We start from the raw sequence: 17,871 nt of genomic DNA on the forward strand, positions 1-17,871 counted from the left end.
CAAGCTCAGCAGCAGGCAGCTGTCTTCTTGGGAGAAGTGGCCTCAATTCTCTGAGCTGGTTTTGTCATCTGCAAAATGAAGGTGACAATGAAACGTACCTCATAGAATTGTCGTTAGGGTGACATCAAGATTTTAGCACAGGATCTAGCACACAGTAAATATGTAATAAATGCTATCCTAGGAGCCAGACAGATGACACTGGCTGTGTCATCTTTGTCAGATTTAACACTCTGTGCTTCTGTTTACGCATCTGTAAAATGGGGCTATCGTTAGGGTTGGTGCCATGAGGATTAAATAAATAAATACAAGTAGAAAAAAGCATTTCGAATAATGTGCATGTAGCAAGATCTCAATAACAGCCAATTATTATGAATATATATTTAGCCATATTTCATTACATCTTCCCCCACTAGCATACGCCCACCCCATACTGGGCTTGGGAAATCTGTGGTTCAGAATAAGGTAACCCCTCCTCTAGGACACAACACCCTCCCTGCCTGGAGCGTCCTCTTGCCTCCAGGGATTCCTGCGAAGGGCCACGCCCCCAGGAGCCCCTCCCTTTCTCTCCGGCGCGGCCCCGCCCCCGCCCCGCCCTTCCCTGCCCAAGCTCTGCCTTCAGGAACCTTGAAGTGCGCGCTCTGGTTTCCAGCCCGGGCGCGTTCCCGCAGCTGCACCGCTCTTTAGTGCTACTTCCGGTGGCTCCACCCCCTCACCCTCGGGCGTCTCCATTTTGGCCGTGGGTAGAGAGGTGGCTAGGACAAGTGGATTATCGGTGCGGGGTCCTCAGTACTGCGAGGGCCGAGTCGGTTCGACGCAATTTCTCATCTCCTTCCTCTGCCCGCAGGAGCCAGGGGCGCACATGGCGGGCTTGGAGGTACTGTTCGCGTCTGTGGCGCCCACGATCACCTGTGCTCAGGACGCGCTCATCTGCTTCCTGCACTGGGAGGTGGTGACGCACGGCTACTACGGCTTGGGTGTCGGCGACCAGGTATGCTACGGTGTCGACTCCGAGCTCGGGTGGAGGGGCGAAGGTGTCTTTTGCCCAAACCCATAGGACCGAAGCCCTGGTCAAGAGCACCTACCTAACCTTCCCTTCTCCCAACTCTGGGACTGGGGGTTCATGACACCACAGTCTGCGGATTGGGGAGATCTCTGCAGTCCCAGCTGAGCCCAAAGCCCCTCACAACATAGCTGGCACATATGAAAACCCACGGTCAGAAACCTGCTTTCAGCACAGCCTGGCAGTCTCCGAGGTCAGGGTTGTTTGGAACTGAGACGGGTGTAGCCCCGCCTCCTGCGCACGCCTCACCCACCTGAAGTGCCCAGTAAGCCCCTTCCCACCCAGAACTGCCCGCACGCTGTCCTGGAGCCTCCGCCGGATAACTGGACCCAAGCACGAGTATATAGGGTGAGCTCTGACCTGCTCAGCCCCAGGCAGGGGCCCTTCACTCCCTAGCATGGGCCCAGGGAACTCAGACACCCCTTGTGCTTTGCACACCACTCTCCGCTGTCATCCCCAACTCAGGCTATGGAAAGCAAGCACCTCACACGTACACACGTACACCCTGGGTGTAAGGGCCAGGTAAGCTTTCGTCCCCACAGCTGCCCCTACAGGAGCAGCCCCTCCTGCTCTCCCGTCCTCAGGCTCTGCCTCCGGGGAGCCTTGTTGTCATCCCCGCTGAGCCCCAGAACTTCTGGGCCCGCCTGCCTCAACGATTCTTTGCGGTAGCGTTCCCCCAGCTTCTCAGCTGCTCCCCTGTGACTCTGGTCCTACACGTCAGCCTCCTGTGAGAACCGGGCCTGGCCCCTACTGCCCCTGTCTTTGCCTTCTGCTCTGCCAGAGGAAACAGAGTCCCTGCCACGCTTCTCACAGACACACACTCAGAACTCCAAGCCTGTCCCCCACCAGCCCCCCCCCCATACTTTCTTCTCCCTCTCAGAACCTAGACCGGCTCTGGGGAACAGGGCACCTCGCCCCTTGCAGCTAATAGTGAGATTTTTAACCTTACTCTCATTTCTAACTGTTCTCAAGTTTCAGTTTCTCAGATGTACATCCAGAGTCTTAAACTTTTCCTCTTCTGCACAGAGCTTTAGGGGTCCTTCCTCAGAGATGGTTGATGCATCCTGAGCACTTAGGGCCAGATCCTTCCTACATCCCTGGCCGCCCCATTCCTCTGTCTCTTAGAACTAGGGACCCAGACCACCATGCCCCTCTCACATTTTACTCCCACCAACAGGAATCAGAAGCACCATAACTGTCACGGGTGTCTGGGTCTTTTACCCCCATACCTCCAGTTTCTCACTGGGACCCCCGATACGCACTTAGCATCCTCTGTCACCACCTCTAGGCTCACATGCACTTCATCCCTCGCATGGACTCGTGGACTCTCGGAGATAGGCTGGAAAAGAAGGGCCAGTCTGAGACACACACACACGAAACAGGAACCGTTTCTCCCTCCCAAATGCATCTTTCTGGCCTACCTGTTCACTCTGCACTTCATCCCACTTACTTTGCCTTTCATCATTTCAGACCTTGGGATAAGGTACAGACAGAGTCCCCACTCGCAAGTGTCAGGCTCCCCTTTCCGTGGCTAGTCTCCCCAACAGAACCTGACATCTCCTCACCCGCCCCACCCCTGCATTCTAATCCGTAACAGCTCTTTCAGTTGCCCCAAGCATTTCATTTCAGTCTTTCCTGGGATATTCTCTCCTGAATCTGATATGTAGGGTGGTGCAGGAGACAGTGGGATGGGGGCGGGGAGGTAAGACTTGGTCCTGACCTTGGAGTCCCCCCATCGGCCTTAGCTCCCTGACCCCTTGCCTTGTCTTTCAGATCTAACGCGTTTGCCCTGTTCTCTCGCCCTCCTCATGTGCGTGGCTATCCTTACTGACTTCCGGCAGCTGCTGGTACTCGGACACACTGTCAGGGCCTCTCTCCCCAACACGGGTTTCTGTTCTCCTCTCCCCGTTCCAAAGACACACGTCAGCTCTGCAGATCTGCTTCCTCCACTCTCCCTCTCTCACGTCCTGTCACACTCCGAGTCACTGACGGCTTAGGGACATTAGTCCATATAGGTTATTGCCTCATTGCAGCTAGCATCATCCCCCTGCCGTATACTCTAGACCCAAAAATGTCCAGGTGAAATGTACAGAAAGAATATGGCCTCATTGTAATACTGGTTTAAAAAAGGAAATAAAAGATCCTTAACTAATTCCCAAAGGTCCATCTACTTCACTCTGTTCCTGGTGCCATGTGCTGAGTTCGTGCCGGCAATGGTGCTGTCTCCACACAGACAGGAGAGGCGGGGGACGGGGAATGAAACCCTCTGCCCGCCGTTTGGATGGCGGCCCCGGGCTGAATCACGCGCGCCCTTTGAGGGCACAGGGGGTTGTATCGCTCACTAGAGAGTATGTTTGCTGCTCTTCGCCCTTTTGTTTTAAGTGTCATCGGCGCTCAGGTTGCACTTGTCCTCCTCTCACTTCTGCCGAGTCTGCTTTCATTCAGAGTGGACGCCCTTCAGAGAAGCATCTTTCCTGTTAATTTATTCAGGAGAGGGTTTCATTGTCTGCCCCGAGACCGGAAGACTTGGCAGAGACCAGTGGTGTCTGCCAGGCTCAGAGGGGGTGTGTGTTGCCTCGCCGGCCGCCTCCTGCTCCCCACCCCTCTGGGGCGATACAAGACAGAGGAAGGTCCCACAAGTGTGCGCGTACTTGATTATATAATATATTGGCAGTTAAGTGAAAAGCTAAATCGCCTCCTTTTCTCTTTGGTTTTGTCTCCTTTGGTACTGGGGAATTGTGTACGTAACACTTGATTAGGAAAGCAGTGCATTCATTGGCTGCAATAAAAAGCCCATGTTGGAGTTTGGATTTCTGTGTTGAAGTCCGCACCACGCCTCACAAGAGTTTTACGGCTGTGTCATGTGGTTTAGGGAGCAGGGGGCTAGAGATGGCCACAGACTTAAGTTAGAGAATTTTGTTTGCTCTTGTGGGAATCTTAGGATTGTGAGGAAAGAGAGAAAATGTCCAGAATGATCTGTTGCAGTTTCTTTGGGTGCATTTTAGCCCAGAGGCACTGGGATGAACTCAAGCCCACTAAAGGGTGCTTCCAGCTCCAGGGGTTTGCCTACAGGCACAACTGTAGTTCCTTTCTCAGGGCCAGTCTGGTGGACCTGGCCGGGGGAAAAACCTCCCGCCAACCGTAGCCCGGCAGCCAGAAGCTCTGAATGCCAAATCCAGCCCCGTGCCTGACTTCCGGTGACTTTGGGCAACTCTCATCCCCTGTCAGCCGCCTCCTCTACGTGTTTCATCCAAGGGAGTGAAACGCTGATACCACACTTTGGCTGCTTTCCAACCGTAGCTTTCTGGGAGGCCTGATATTTGATGTCGGGCTAGAGGACGGTGTAATGCCATGTTTGGCCTGGTATCACCAGGGCCAGTCACTCTCTGTCTGCCCCCTGCCCCCCATATCAGGGCAGCCCTTGGGCTGGGGAACATTGGCTCTGCTGCAGTGGGAGGCGTCAGCCTCACTTGGCCCCCCCCCCATTCTGCCTCGCTCTGGAAGCCAGAGGTTATTATGGGGTACTGAGTGGACTGCATTACATACATGCTGATGGGTTGCTGTAGATGGAGGATCCAAATTCACAGGCCCTTAACAGAACAAAGAGAGGCGTATTATCAGATTCTGGGCTCCCGTGGTAAAGGTTAAATCCACTGACACTGCGCGTTACAGGGAATTTACCCAGTTGGGATGAAGGGAGTTTCTCCTTCTCACGTAGCAGCTTCATTTTGTCTTTGTCTCCCATTTCTCTGCTTCAGGCCCGTGAGCTTCCTCGTCGTCCAGCCAGGTTTCAGACCCTGCCCGTTGCCACATCTTGGATTTTATTCCCCTTCCCCCATTGGATGCCTGAGTACTGGGGCTGACCAAAGGGGAGAGCCCCCCAACTCTGCACTCGTGGCCTCCGGCTGTCCGTGGGGTGTTTAAGGCCTGCATTGCTGGACCTTTGTCTTTTGTCCTTGTTCGTCATCTTTGGTCCCACTCTCTCCCACTGTGTTCTCATGAATGCAGGTCTTCCCAGTCCATCTTCTCCATGTTTAGCTGTATAAATAAGCATCCATGAAAAAAAAATAGATGTTTTTGTGCGTTTTTAAAATTTTTGCATGTCACCCAGCTACAGATTTCACTTTTTCTTAACTTGGTCATACATATTTGTTAAACTTTTATCTTCATGCCACAATTACATCTAATTTGTTCTTCTCACTGCTATAGCAGGTTCCTCTGTGAGCGTAGTCTTCATTTCCCCTCCACCGTGGTGATGAAGAAGATTCCTGGTCTTGTCCCCTGTGCCTGTGTGCGCAGGGTTTCTTCCAGGAGGGGCGGTTTGGGGTCATGTCGTGTCAGCTCCCCTCATGGCCCCAAATACTGCCAGCCTGCCCTCCAGCGTGGTCATAAGAGTTTGGGGGCCACCAACAAGCCGTGTCTGGAGGTTCTCGTTCTTCCCACACCTACACAAATAGCTGGCAAAAACAGAAGTCTGGGTGATGCCCAGTCTGGTGGGTGTGACCCGGGATCTCATTATTTCAGCCTGTGCTTCTCTGAGTGCTGGTAGAGTTGAGCAGTCCTTTACACTATTAGCTGCTTTCTGCTTGTTCACATCTTTTGCCAGTTTTTCACGTGGACCCACAACTATTTCCCAAGCATCGCGTTTATGTGCTGGTGATGAATTCTCTTCATTTGTAGCCACGGCAGATCTCTCGTCCCAGTGTTAACTGTGTAGTGTCTAATGCTGAGGAGAAGCCTTAAATCATGAACAGTCTCAAAGACGGCACCGGTTTTCTTTTGTCAGTTGTCTTTAAGAAATCTTTCCCCCTCTGGAAGTCACTATGTTAGTTCTTACTGTAAAAATAGTTTGAGGACCGTGCTTCAAACTTTAGCGTATAAAAGGAAAGTCATAGCATTACTAAACAGAGAAAAGAAAGGAAGACATCACAACTCAGCGACGCGTGTCTACGCCCACCAGGTGGGCAGAAATGGAAAAGGCGGGCAACAGCAGTGCTGCCGCCTGTGTGGAGCAGCACGAGCTCTTACACGCGGCCTGTGGGAGTGTCACTCAGCGCCTCTTTGGAAAACAGTTTCGCTTTACCTTATACACTGAAAGTTCTTCCCCCAGACGTACAGCACAGAAGTGTATCCACGTGTGTACTAGGAGACCTGTACAAGAATACCCACAGCAGCCTTTATAGTAGCTAAACGGGTAGCTGTACACCCTCCAGATGTCTGCCGGCAAGTGAGGGGGGACTTGCGGCCTCTTCATACAGCGGGGTGCCACAGAGCCGTGCTCGGCACGGCAGTGGGAGGCCGTTTGGTGACTCGACTACAGTTAAATGCATGACGGGGATGAATCTCAGAAAACTTTCAAATGTATCAGGCAAGCGGTAAAAGTAATGCAATTTACATAAAATTCAAAAACGTGAAGCAGTTTATTTTTAGGTAAGGAAAAGTAAAGAAATGTTTAGAAATGCAGAGTATTAATTACCCGTGGGGGGGAGAGCTTCTCTGGGGCTGGACTCGAGGATCCTTGTCAGAGGTGTTGGCGATACCCTGTTCTGTAGCTGGTGGGAGATACACAGGCGTCCCTTTGACAATCCCTTTTTATGTTGTATATCTGCTACATTTCATGTGTGTGTGAAATTGTTTGTAATCTTTGTTAAACCACTACAGTAGTGTGGAGGGGGTGGTGCATCAGAATCTGTAGTTTTACCTTAGAATTTTGCAGTATCCCTAGACATGATCGGCCTTATTCTTGGTGGGGGGTGGTGAGGAGACTAATGTCAAAGCAAGGGCACTGATTCTTGACAGGTCCCAGGCTGTGTGACAGAGGCGGCGGTCAGAGATGAGAGAGGAGCAAGAGCGGGAGTCCAGAGCCCTGGGTCCCAGATCTCCAACTTCCTGTAGGGCCCTGGACGTTTTATTTCTCCTGACCTCCCTGACCTCATCTGTGATGTGAGGGATGGCGTTAGATTGTCTCTGTAAGGTCCTTTATAGGTGCGTTCTGAGGTCGTGACCTTCCTCTCAACCCTGGTGTCTTCTCAGCCGGGTCCCAATGACAGGAAATCAGAGCTACTGCCTGCCGAGTGGAACAGCAGCAAAGACCTGTACACCCTGCGGTACGCGTCTAAGGACGGGTCCAGAAGGCTGCTGGTGAAGGCCGTCACTGTGGAGAACAGCGTGATCGTCAACGTGCTGGTGAGTGTCCCGAGACATGGGGGGTCTGCTGATGGCAGTGGGGGTCGGGGTCCTGTTTTCAAAACCCATTTAACTATGGATGCGGAGCCCTAAATGTTTGTGAGTGAGGCCTTTACCCAACGAACCTACTTCTGGAACTTTCCCTAAATATGAAATAGCTCGTGCTCAAATATTTTCACCACCTGGTCTTGTAAAGGGGGGCTTTCCTTCACAGGGGAATGATTAAGTAAATTAAGATAAATCCATTGGGTCACAACGTGGGAGGAAGAAACTCACTGTAGCCACAGGGGGCTACTTTTAGTTCTTTTTTCTTTTTTTTCTTTTTTTTTTAATCCTCACCCAAGGACATGCTTAATGATTTTAGAGAGAGGGGAAGGTAGGGAGGGAGAGAGGGAGGAAGAGAAACATCAATTCCGTTGCCCCTCATATGTTGTCTCCGGTACTAACCCTGAGCAGGGACCGAACCTGCAACCTAGGCATGTGCCCTGACCAGGAAACAAACCTGCAACCTTTAGGTTTATCAGATGACGCTCCAACCGAGTGAGTCACAGCAGCCCGGGCTACTTTTAGTTCTTTAGTTCTTTAGCTGTCTGCTGCCTTGGAGCCTTCACACTTCTTGTTTCCTGTGCTGGAAAGCTCTTTCCCTCCACTGTGGGCGCCACACACACACACACATACACACACACACACACCCTTCATCCCGTCTTTAGCCAGGACTGCTCCCTCATTTGTCACTTCCTCAAAAGCTCAGTCCTCACCACGTCCTCTCACTTGCCAGAAAAATCTAAGTTGTCCTTCTCTCCTTCATCATCTGATTTTCCTGCCTGGTACCGCAGTGTACAGTTACGTACTCGTTTACGCTTCGGGTGAGTGTTTGTCCTCTGTCACTGGACGGGCAGCACCACGAGGGCAGTGGTTTCCTTTTCGTGAGGTTGTGATCTGGTTGCCTGTGTGTGTTCATACGAAAGTATTAATACGGCCCGTGTTGTACTGTGCCCGGCTCTTTTCCCTCCGGATCTTTTGGAAGCCTTCACATGGGAATGCACATAGGTGTACCTTATTGATTTACCGTGCGGTATTCTGTGGTACCGTGACTGACTTACCCCTCTCCCTTTGCATGAACACTTAGATCTCGTTTCAGACAAGGGCTTAGTTACAAACCACAAAATCCCCTCAGGTTGGTTCAGACAGATTGGGTTTACTAAAGAATTGGGGTAGCTCACTGAATTGTTGGAAGGGCTGGAAAACAGGTTCGTATCTGGGCTCCAGGATGGTGCCCTGAACCGTGCCATGGAAACCGCTGCTGGTGCCACCACACTGGGTACTCACTGGGTACTAGGGACCGGCCACTGCTGCCAGCCCTGGTGCTGCTTCTCGTGAGCCGCTGCTGCTCTGAGCCCTCATTAGCAGGGTGCCCATCTCTTGCTCAGCCTGCTTCCCCGCGTCACCCACCTCTGAGTTGAAGTTGTGCATCCATGCCTGTACCTGAGCCTAGGAAGCAGGTGTTCGGGGCTCTGTCTCTGAAAAACAATATCCTAAAGCAGAGAAGGCCCCAAGCATTGGAAGGGTATTTCCTGTAGTACACACGGTCCTTTCATTTGTTTCCTTGTGCACATAGGTGTTTCTTTGGCCCAGAAATATTCCTGGTCTCTCATTTTTTAACTTTTACTTTTCTAGGAATATGGCTCAGAGCAAGTGTCAGACTTGACGCTCAACTTGGATGATTATATCGATTCAGAACACCTGACCGACTTCCACAGGTACTTCTAAGTGACAGTTTTCCTGGGGTGGAGGGACCCCAGTGGCTGGATGTAAGGAACAGGGTGGCGGTGGTCAGGAATTAAGAAAGGTTAATGGGGGTCTGTCACTCCCGGCACAGTCACGTCTCAGCTCTCTCCCGGGGTTTACTTTACTCGAAGGGAGGACCCATGTGGGCAGCGCCACGTGGAATCGAGTCATGCAGTCGGGTCCGCAAGTGCTGTTGTGGCTGTGGAGCAGGGACGGGGCTGGCCCAGTGGAGTCCGCCAAAGTAGGCGCCTGGAAGAACAGCGCCCTAGTCGGGTATCCACGCCACCCCCAACTCTTGTTAATAGACTACTTTCTAGAGCAGTTTTAGGTTCACAGCGAAGCTGAGCAGCAAGTGCTGAATCCCCGTGGACCTCCTGCCTTCCTCCCCCCGGTATACACACACACACACACACACACAGCCCCTTCACTGTCCGCCCCCTCACTGGAGTGGTGCGCTTCTAAAGGCGGGCGAGCCTGCACTGCCGACACGATCACCCAGGTGCCAGCGTTCACTTCAGGGGCCACTCGGTGGTGGCGGAGCATGTTCAGGTGGGTCAGAGACGGCCACACTGCCTTCCAGAGTGGCTGCACGGTTCTGCGTTCCCACCAGCGGCTGCCAGTGTCTGTTACTCCGCATCCTTGGCAGCATTCGTCGGTACTGACGTCTCAGGTTTTGGCCATTCTAATAGGTGTGTGGTGATACCTTACGGTACTGTAACTGGCAGTTCCCTACCACACGCGGTGCTGAGCCTCTTCTGGTGCTTATTTGCTGTCTGTGTCTGAGGCCATTGTTCTGGTCTTTGGCCCATGTTTTGTTTTCTTATTGTTGGGTTTTAGGAGGTTTTTTTGATAACATTCCTTTTTCATGGATGTGTCTTGTAAATATTTTTTCCTAGTCTTGCTTGCCTTCCCATCCTCTTGAATTTTTATTTTGAACTTCGCAACCCTACAGAAAAAATGGTTTGCAAAAATACTGCAGCAAACACCCCTATACCCATCACCTAGATTTACCAATTTTTTTAACATTTTGCCACATTTGCTTAATTTTTATGTGCTTTTTTATTCTTGAACCGTCTGAGAATTATTTCCAGACTTTATGAACCTTGGCCCCTAAATATTTTAACATTTATCTCCTCCCGAGGGCGTTCTCCCGTATCGTCTTAGTGCGGTTACCACGCGCAGAGATGTGCCGGGGGTACAGCAGCAACACTCGCTCCGCTGCAGGCCTCGCAGCGGTGTCCGTCTCAGCCGGCTGGTCTTTGGTTTTGGGTTCGAGGTGTTTTTTTTTCTTATCCAACCAAGATCGCACATTGCATTTATTTTCATGTCTCTTTAATTACCTTTAACCTAGAACTGTTCCGTAGACTTTTTTTCTTAGTGGCATTGGTATTTTTGAAGACCTGAGATCAGTCATTGTGTGGGATGTTCAGATTTTTTTCCTCTAAGTTGGGCTCATCAGATAGTTTCCTCATCTTCTGACATAGGTGAGCATTTTCGACAAGCGCACTACACGGCCGAGCTGTGTTCTGTGTTTCCCGCCAGGCGTGTGATGTCCATCTCCCAGTGGGTCCGCTGCAATCTGATCCCTCGGCTATGACCTCGTCCTTCAGCCTTCTCTACAGTGAATGCATTTGTTTTCCTTTGTGTTTAATAAGTGACGTGTGGGCTTATATGGGAAGTAGAGTGATCTACTTCCTAATGGTCTTTCGCCCAGTGCTTTTAACAGCTATTGATGATTCTTGCCTGAATCAGTTATTATTGCGATGATTATAAAACAGTAATATGCTGTGTTTATTTTTCTTTCTGCCTTTATTAGCATTTCTAAGAAAGATTTTCTATTCTTGTCCCGTTTATTTAATTTTTAAAATATCAGTATGGCTCATGGATTCCTTTTTCGTTTGGCGTTCTAGTCCATTTCTGTCCTTCTGTGAATATTCAGTTGTTCCAGAGTTGTCCGGTGGGCACCCCTTCACGCTGCCGCTTTGTTCTTTTGACAAGTCCTCGTCCTCTCGTGTTCTCACACTTGCTGGCACAGAAAGACATTCTGGCCTCACCTTGCACTTTCCTTGCCCCCGCTTTGAAATTAGCCATTTTTCTAAGGAACCTCATGGTTCATAAGGAATATTATTTCAGAATTAAAATCTGCCCCCGGATGTGTTCGTTAAGACTAAGGGTGTCACTGCTTCCAAGCCTTGTCAGGGAAGAGACCTAGGAGACTCTTTCCTTAAAGTTTGTTTCTCTTAAATTTCAATCTGATACTTTTATTTTTAATCAACCCCACGGGATTCTTCATCTCTTAGTCCATCCTTGTATCTCCCTCCTGCGGCGAGAACTCTGATGTCCAGTGGCATCAATATATTTACTTATTTGTTTGACCCTAAAATGCACGTAAGTAGATTCTGAACTTTCATCAGTACCTGCCAAGAACAAATCTGCGAAGTAAAGTTTCAAACACTGTTGCGCCCCAGGTCTTTCTGTCCTCTGACTGTGTCCCACTGAGGATGTATACAGTCAATGGTATTGCGTTCAGAAGGTACCTAGGTTAATGCTTGTTTCTCCAGTGTAATAAAACTTTCTGTTTGATGCGTAGTTTGTCCCACTTATTTCCACTTTATTCCGTTTTAGGGACTTTTCCCCATCCTTGTTGACCTCCTCAGGGCTTTGGAGGACGCCTGGCCTCACTACAAGTTCGCAGTCATCAGAACTGCCTAGAAACCCTGTTACGTTTAGTCGTCTGTAGTCAGCGGTAACCATTTTGTACCCGCTGCCCTCTTCTCAGACTTCCAAAGCACCTACCTGCACATTCCGGCCACCCCCCTTCGCCCCCTCCCCTCTTCTGTGCAACCGCATGTGCGGAGATCCCAGCTTCACTCCCGCTTGCCGCCCTCCAGTCGGTTTCCCACACGGCAGTGGACCGGCGTGTTTAAAACACAGGTCTGATCGTGGTTAAAAACCCTCGCCTGAAATCCTTTGGTGAAATCCTCCACATGTTAGGATGGCTACCATCAGCAAAAAGTTTTAGAATGTGGAGAGTTTGGAACCCTTGTTCGCTCTTGGTGGAAATGGAAAGTGATGCAGCCACTGCAGAAAGTGGTTCCTCAAAAAATGGCCACGTGATCCAGCAGTGCCACTTCTGAGCGTGCACCTGGAATTGACGGCGGGTGTCAAAGAGGTGCTTGCACATCCACGTCCATGGAGGCATTACTCGTGACGGCCAAGAGGTGGAAGAACACAGGCGCTGAGCCTAGCAAGGACGGATGAGTGGGTGAACAGACGTGGTGTATGCACTCGGTGGAACACCACTCAGCGCTGAGAAAGGAAGGGAGGTTTCAGCCTGAATCTTGAGGACGTGATTCAGCATGAATCACGGAGGGTATGCTCAGTGAAATAAGCCAGGCACAAGCAAACAAATGCTGTACGATTCCACTCACACAAGGGACCTAGAGAAGTCAAAGTCGTGGACACAGGAATCAGCCGTTGCCAGGGGCTGGGAGAGGGGAGGAGTAGGAGTCGCTGGTTCACGGGCACCAAGTTAGTTCAGTTCTGCAGGATGAGGAGAGTGCCGAAGACGGATGGTGCTGGTGATCCGCACACTTAAAATCTCACACTGAGACCGTTTTAAACATTCCTAATTAAAAAAAGAACAACCCAAAACCCTTCAGTGAGTTTTCTTTTCTCTGAAGATAAAGAATGAAATCTTTGATGAGACCTAAAGCCTAGCAGCCTAGTGCCCAGCCTCATCCTGTGCTTCTTCCCTGGGTCTCAGCCATGGTGCCGCCCCCTCCAGAGTTCCTCCCTCTGCCTAGCATGCTCTTCCCAGCCGCCTCCTTCCTGCTCTTCCTTCAGCTCCCATTTAAACGTCAGCTCCTCAGAGGAGCCTTCCTGGCCTCCCGTGTTTGGTGTTTTGAAACAAGCTTATAGGAATTTTGCCATGTATAATGTGCACCCACGTTTTTGGCCCAAACTTTCAGGAAAAAAAACCTTTCATTTTAATTTTTTAATTCAATTATTTATTTATTTGTATTTAGATACTTGCGTTTTTCTGTATTATAAAGGAGTTTTAGCATTTATTTTTGAACATTATGGTATAAGAAATTTCATGTGACAAATAATTACAAAAATACAAGAACAGATTCAAGATATTTCAGGTACTACCCACGTATAATGTGCATCCTTATTCTTCCCTCAAAAATATGGACAAAAAGTACGCCCAGATGCTATGGTGATAAGTGGGCATTTTGTGATTGACTTCTTCGAGTCCATCTCCCCCACTAGTGTGTGGCCTCCTTGCAGGCAGGCCCCGGTCTGTCTCGCACGTAGCAGACAAAGGGCTCGAGTGAAGCGAGGGCAGCACTGGCCCTGGCAGAGCTGCTCTTCTGGGTGCTGCTCACACCGTGACCCCGCTGCACCCCTTAAGAAGATAAGGGAAGGGCATTTGGAGTGTGCTCTCTCTCTGACTTCTCCGTTCTGGAATTCCGCCGGGAGAGAAATGGACAGAATTTGTGGAAGAACCCGGGCCTGCGTTCCGCTGTTCATGCCCGTTAGAGCATGTAGTTGTCTCAGCATTACTGAGAGCGAAGCGGTGGTAATGGTTCCATCTATTTATTTTTCAATGCGTTCGTGCTGGGCTTTGCACGTGGTGTTGGTGATCACCGTGATGCGAGGGACAGGGTAGTACTGTTTCCATAGCACTATTCCAGGGTGGTGGTCTGGGAGTGAAATGAGCTGCCCGCACAGAGTGCCTAGAGCTGGGCCTGAGCGCTCAGTAAACACGCAGAGGGAGAAATATCTGATCACTAGAAATCATCTCCATGGCAACTGAGGCTGTGAGAGCTGGGGCAGGACCTGCCTGCTGATCACACTTCCCTCTTCTGCCTCCTCAGCTCGGAGCTGCCTGCTTCCAGTCCCCTCCCCTCAGCAGCCCTCCCTGTTACGTAGTCATGGCATGTCTTGTCTGTTTCGGGTAGTTACTTGTGTCCGTTGGTAAGCAAACTGCAGTTTTCCGAGAAGTGTGGACCTGTTTCTTTCTGCCATACCCTTTCTGTATTAGACAGGTGACAAGCTGTCTTTTGCTACTACCAAAATTGCAGTTCTGCTGAGACGTAGAAATTGCGTGAGAACTCCTTTCAGTAGTTTTTGAATCAGACCTGAGTTCTACAGGTAAACATCTTACACAGGAAGATCAGAGGTCTTCCAAGGGCATCACACAGCAGTTTGTCTGATTGGAAAGGAAGGAGGAGTGGATTTATTTATCCCCTCCAGCCCCTTTGGTCGGGAGAGCAGCAGAGTCTCTGCAGTTCTGTGTTCTAAGTAGAAACCTGTTCTTTGTAGGAATGAATGGACCACAGGCCCCTAGTACCTTCAAGCCACTGCAGGTATTATCACTTTCTAACCATGGGACTCCTTCAAGCAGATTGATACTAACTGGTTAGAGTAGAGTTGCTCTGGTGGAAAAGGTGGGGGCAGGAATTGGAGGTCCCTGTGCCCCATCCACTTGGCTTTCTCTCTTGCCTTTCTGGGCCCCCTTCTGTGCTAGAGAAGATCCGAAACCACTGATCCAGTCTAACCTCGGATTATTTTATGGTCATGTAATAAATACATTGTTAATTAAACTTCTAATTTTAATTGTAGACGTACATGCAGTTGTAAGAAATAATACAGAGAGACTCCTTGTACCCTTTATACATTTTACCTCAATGATAACGTTGTACGAAACTATACCAGCTCCTACAACCAGGGTTTGACATTGGCACAATGACAGAGACCATCCACCACCACCAGGAGCCACACTCACTCTCCCTCCCCATCCCTAACTTCCTGGCAACCGTTACTTATTCTTCATTTTTAAAATTCTGTCATTTCAGAAAAGCATAAATGGAATTATACAGGATGCAAGCTTTGGGGATTGGCTTTTCCCACTCAGCATGGTACCGTTGTGATCCATCCCGGGTGTTGCATGCACCTGTTCCTTCGTGTCGCCGAGTAGTGTTTCATGTTATGGTGTACCCCAATTGTTCACTCATTAGTTAAATGGTACCTGAGTTATTTCCAGTGTTTTGCTATTGTGAATAAACGGGCTATGAACGTTTACGTACAGGCTTTTGTGTGGACATAATTTTCACTTCTCTGCAATAAATGCCCACGAGTACAATGGTAATTGCGTGTTTAGTTTTTTAAACTAATTGTTGAGTACTTTTCCAGAGTGCCCGCACCATTTTACATGTCCACCACCAGCATATGAGTGATGCAGTGTCTCTGTGCCTTCAGCGACATTCGGTGATGTCACTGTTTTTCATTTTACTCATTCTGATCGTTGGGCAATGACAGCTCGTTGTGGCTTTAATGTGCGTTCCCTGGTGGCTCCTGATGTTGAGAATCTTGTCTTGTGTAAATGTACCATCTGTGTGTCTTCTTCGGCAAAACGTCTTTTCATGTCTTTTGCCCATTTTCTAATTGGATTTTTTTTTTACTGTTGTAATTTTGAGAGTTCTTTACATATATTTCAGCCACGAGTCCTTTGATCGATGGCGGTTTAGAAATACTTTCTGTTGGACTGTCGTTTTTTTCTTTCTCTTTCCATTGTCTTTTGCAAAACCAAAGTTTTGAATTTTGATATCTATTTAATCAATTTTTGCTTTTAGTCTCAAGTGTAAGAACTCTTTGCTTAGCCCTGGATTCCCAAATAGTTTCTCCTACGTTTTTTCTAAGCATTTTATAGTTTTGTTTTGCATTAAAGTGATTTGCCCTGGCTGGTGTGGCTCGGTTGGAACATTGTCTTGTGAACCAAAAGGTCTCGGGTTCGATTCCTGGTCTTGGCAGGTTCAGTCCCCGGTTGGGACACATACAGGAGGCAGGCAAGTCTGTGATTTATTTTAAGTTCATTTTTATGTAAGATGTGAGGTTTAGGTAGAGGTTCATTTTCTTACCTGCGGATGTCTAATTGCTTCAACACCTTTTGTTCATTGAATTGCTTTTGCAGCTTTGTCAAAAATCAGTTATTTGTACTTGTGTGGGTCTATTTCTGTGTTCTCTATTTTTCCATTGATCTTTGTGGATCAGATCTGCCACTACCACACAGTATTGATTATTGTAGATATGTAGTAGTCCTTAATTTTCAGGAGAATAATTCCTCCCATTCACTTCCTGTCAAGATAGTTTTAGTTATCCTAGGGACTGTGTCTTCCTGTATAAACTTTAGAATAAGTTTGTGTCTGTTAAAAAACCTGCTGGGGGTTTGGTAGGAGTCGCGGTAAACCTACAGTGGGGAAACTTGACACTTCTACTGTGAACACGGTATGTCTCCCTTATTTAGGTCTCCATTTGGTTTCTTTCATCATCATTTTTTTAATCTTAAACATGTAGCATCTGAACATGTTTTTGTTACTTCTTTTGGGTGGATAGAGGTGACTATAAACGGTGTTCTGTTGTCAGTTTTGATTTTGAGGTGTTCGCTGTTAGTGTAAGAAATGCTGTTTATGGCCGTGTGCTGATCTTGTGTCCTGTCCTGCATGCTGGATGCTCAGTGAACGCAGTGTTGCCGTTTTTTGTAGATTCCTTGAGAATTTCAAGGTAGACTATCATGCCATCTGCAATGGGGCAGTTTTATTCCTTGTTTTCTAATCTGTGTGCCCTTTCTCTCCGCATTGAAGTGGCCAGAACTTCCAGCAGTGTGCTAAATAGGAGAGGTGGGAGAGAGTGTGCTTGCCGTGTTCCCAGGCAGTGCGTTCAGTCTGTGGTTACTGAGTGCCTTGTTTGCTGTAGGTTTTTCTGTAGGTGCTCTTTACCAAATTGAGGAAGTTTTCTATTCCTAGTTTATTGAGAAGTTTGTTTTTTTTTAAAATCATGAATGGATTTATTATGGTAGATTTTATCAAATTCTTTTTTTGCATCAATTGATATAATTATTTGAGTTTTCTTAGCTTATTGATATGGTAAGCATTTATGAATATTGAATTAGCCTTGCACACTTACAGTAATTCCTGTGGTGTATAATTCTTTTATATATTTTATTTCAATTTGTTAGTATTTTGTTGAGCATTTTTGCACCCAAATTCATAGGAAAAACTGGTCAGTAGTTTTCTTTTTTTGTACTCATTACCTGGTTTTGATATCAGGGTAATTAATACTGGCCTATGTTTCCTCCTCATGTATTTTCTGGAAGTGACTATAAATTGATGTTACTTTTTATGTTAATTTTTAAAAATGTTTGGTAGAATTCTCCATGGAAATAACCTGGACCTGGAGATTTCTTTTTTGGAGCGCTTATTATGAGTTCAGTTGCTGTAATAGAACTATCCAGGTTGTCTGTTTGATTGTGACTGAGCTGTTCATAGCGTGGTTGCTGAGGAACCGGCCTAATTGTGGAGCGAAGCCGTGCCCGGTGCTCTGGCCAGAGCACTGGGCACGGCCCTTCCACTGGCGACAGAGCCGGTGAGCTGCCCCGTTTCGTTCTCCATGTGGTAGTTTGTGTCCTCTCTCTTTTTCTTCCTGACAGTCTTGCTACGAGTTTATCAATTTTATTCACTTTTCAGAAGAACCAGCTTTTTAATTAATTTTTGTATTATTTTCCTGTTTTATTGATTTCTGTTTTTTATAATTTCTTTATTTCTGCCTATTTTGGGTTTAATTTAATATTCTTTTTCCAGGCTCTTAGGTCAGAATTTGATTATTACTTTTTCTTCTTTTCCAATGTAAGCATTTAACGCTATGAAGTTTCCTCTCAACACTGCTTTGCTATATAGCACATGTTTTCATTTGTTACATCTTTATTTTATTCAGTGTTTTGTATTTTTTTCAAGACTTCCTCTTTGATTCATGGGTTATCTAGACCTATGTTG

At 48.2% G+C, this 17,871-nt stretch overlaps 1 protein-coding gene across 1 annotated transcript in view; it reads left to right on the forward strand.

Moving 5' to 3' along the window:
- The first annotated feature begins 698 nt into the window (after window positions 1-698).
- The window catches only part of PSMF1 (proteasome inhibitor subunit 1), a 32,166-nt gene continuing 14,993 nt past the window's right edge, over window positions 699-17,871 (forward strand). Inside the window, exons 1-3 of the mRNA XM_024559388.4 lie at window positions 699-988; window positions 7,094-7,246; window positions 8,924-9,006. Of these exons, the coding sequence (XP_024415156.2) occupies window positions 860-988; window positions 7,094-7,246; window positions 8,924-9,006 (365 nt within the window). The 5' untranslated portion in view covers window positions 699-859. The remainder of the gene's footprint in view (window positions 989-7,093; window positions 7,247-8,923; window positions 9,007-17,871) is intronic.

Source organism: Desmodus rotundus, chromosome 6 (genome assembly GCF_022682495.2).
Source record: "Desmodus rotundus isolate HL8 chromosome 6, HLdesRot8A.1, whole genome shotgun sequence".
In the NCBI taxonomy this organism is placed as follows: Eukaryota; Metazoa; Chordata; class Mammalia; order Chiroptera; family Phyllostomidae; genus Desmodus; species Desmodus rotundus.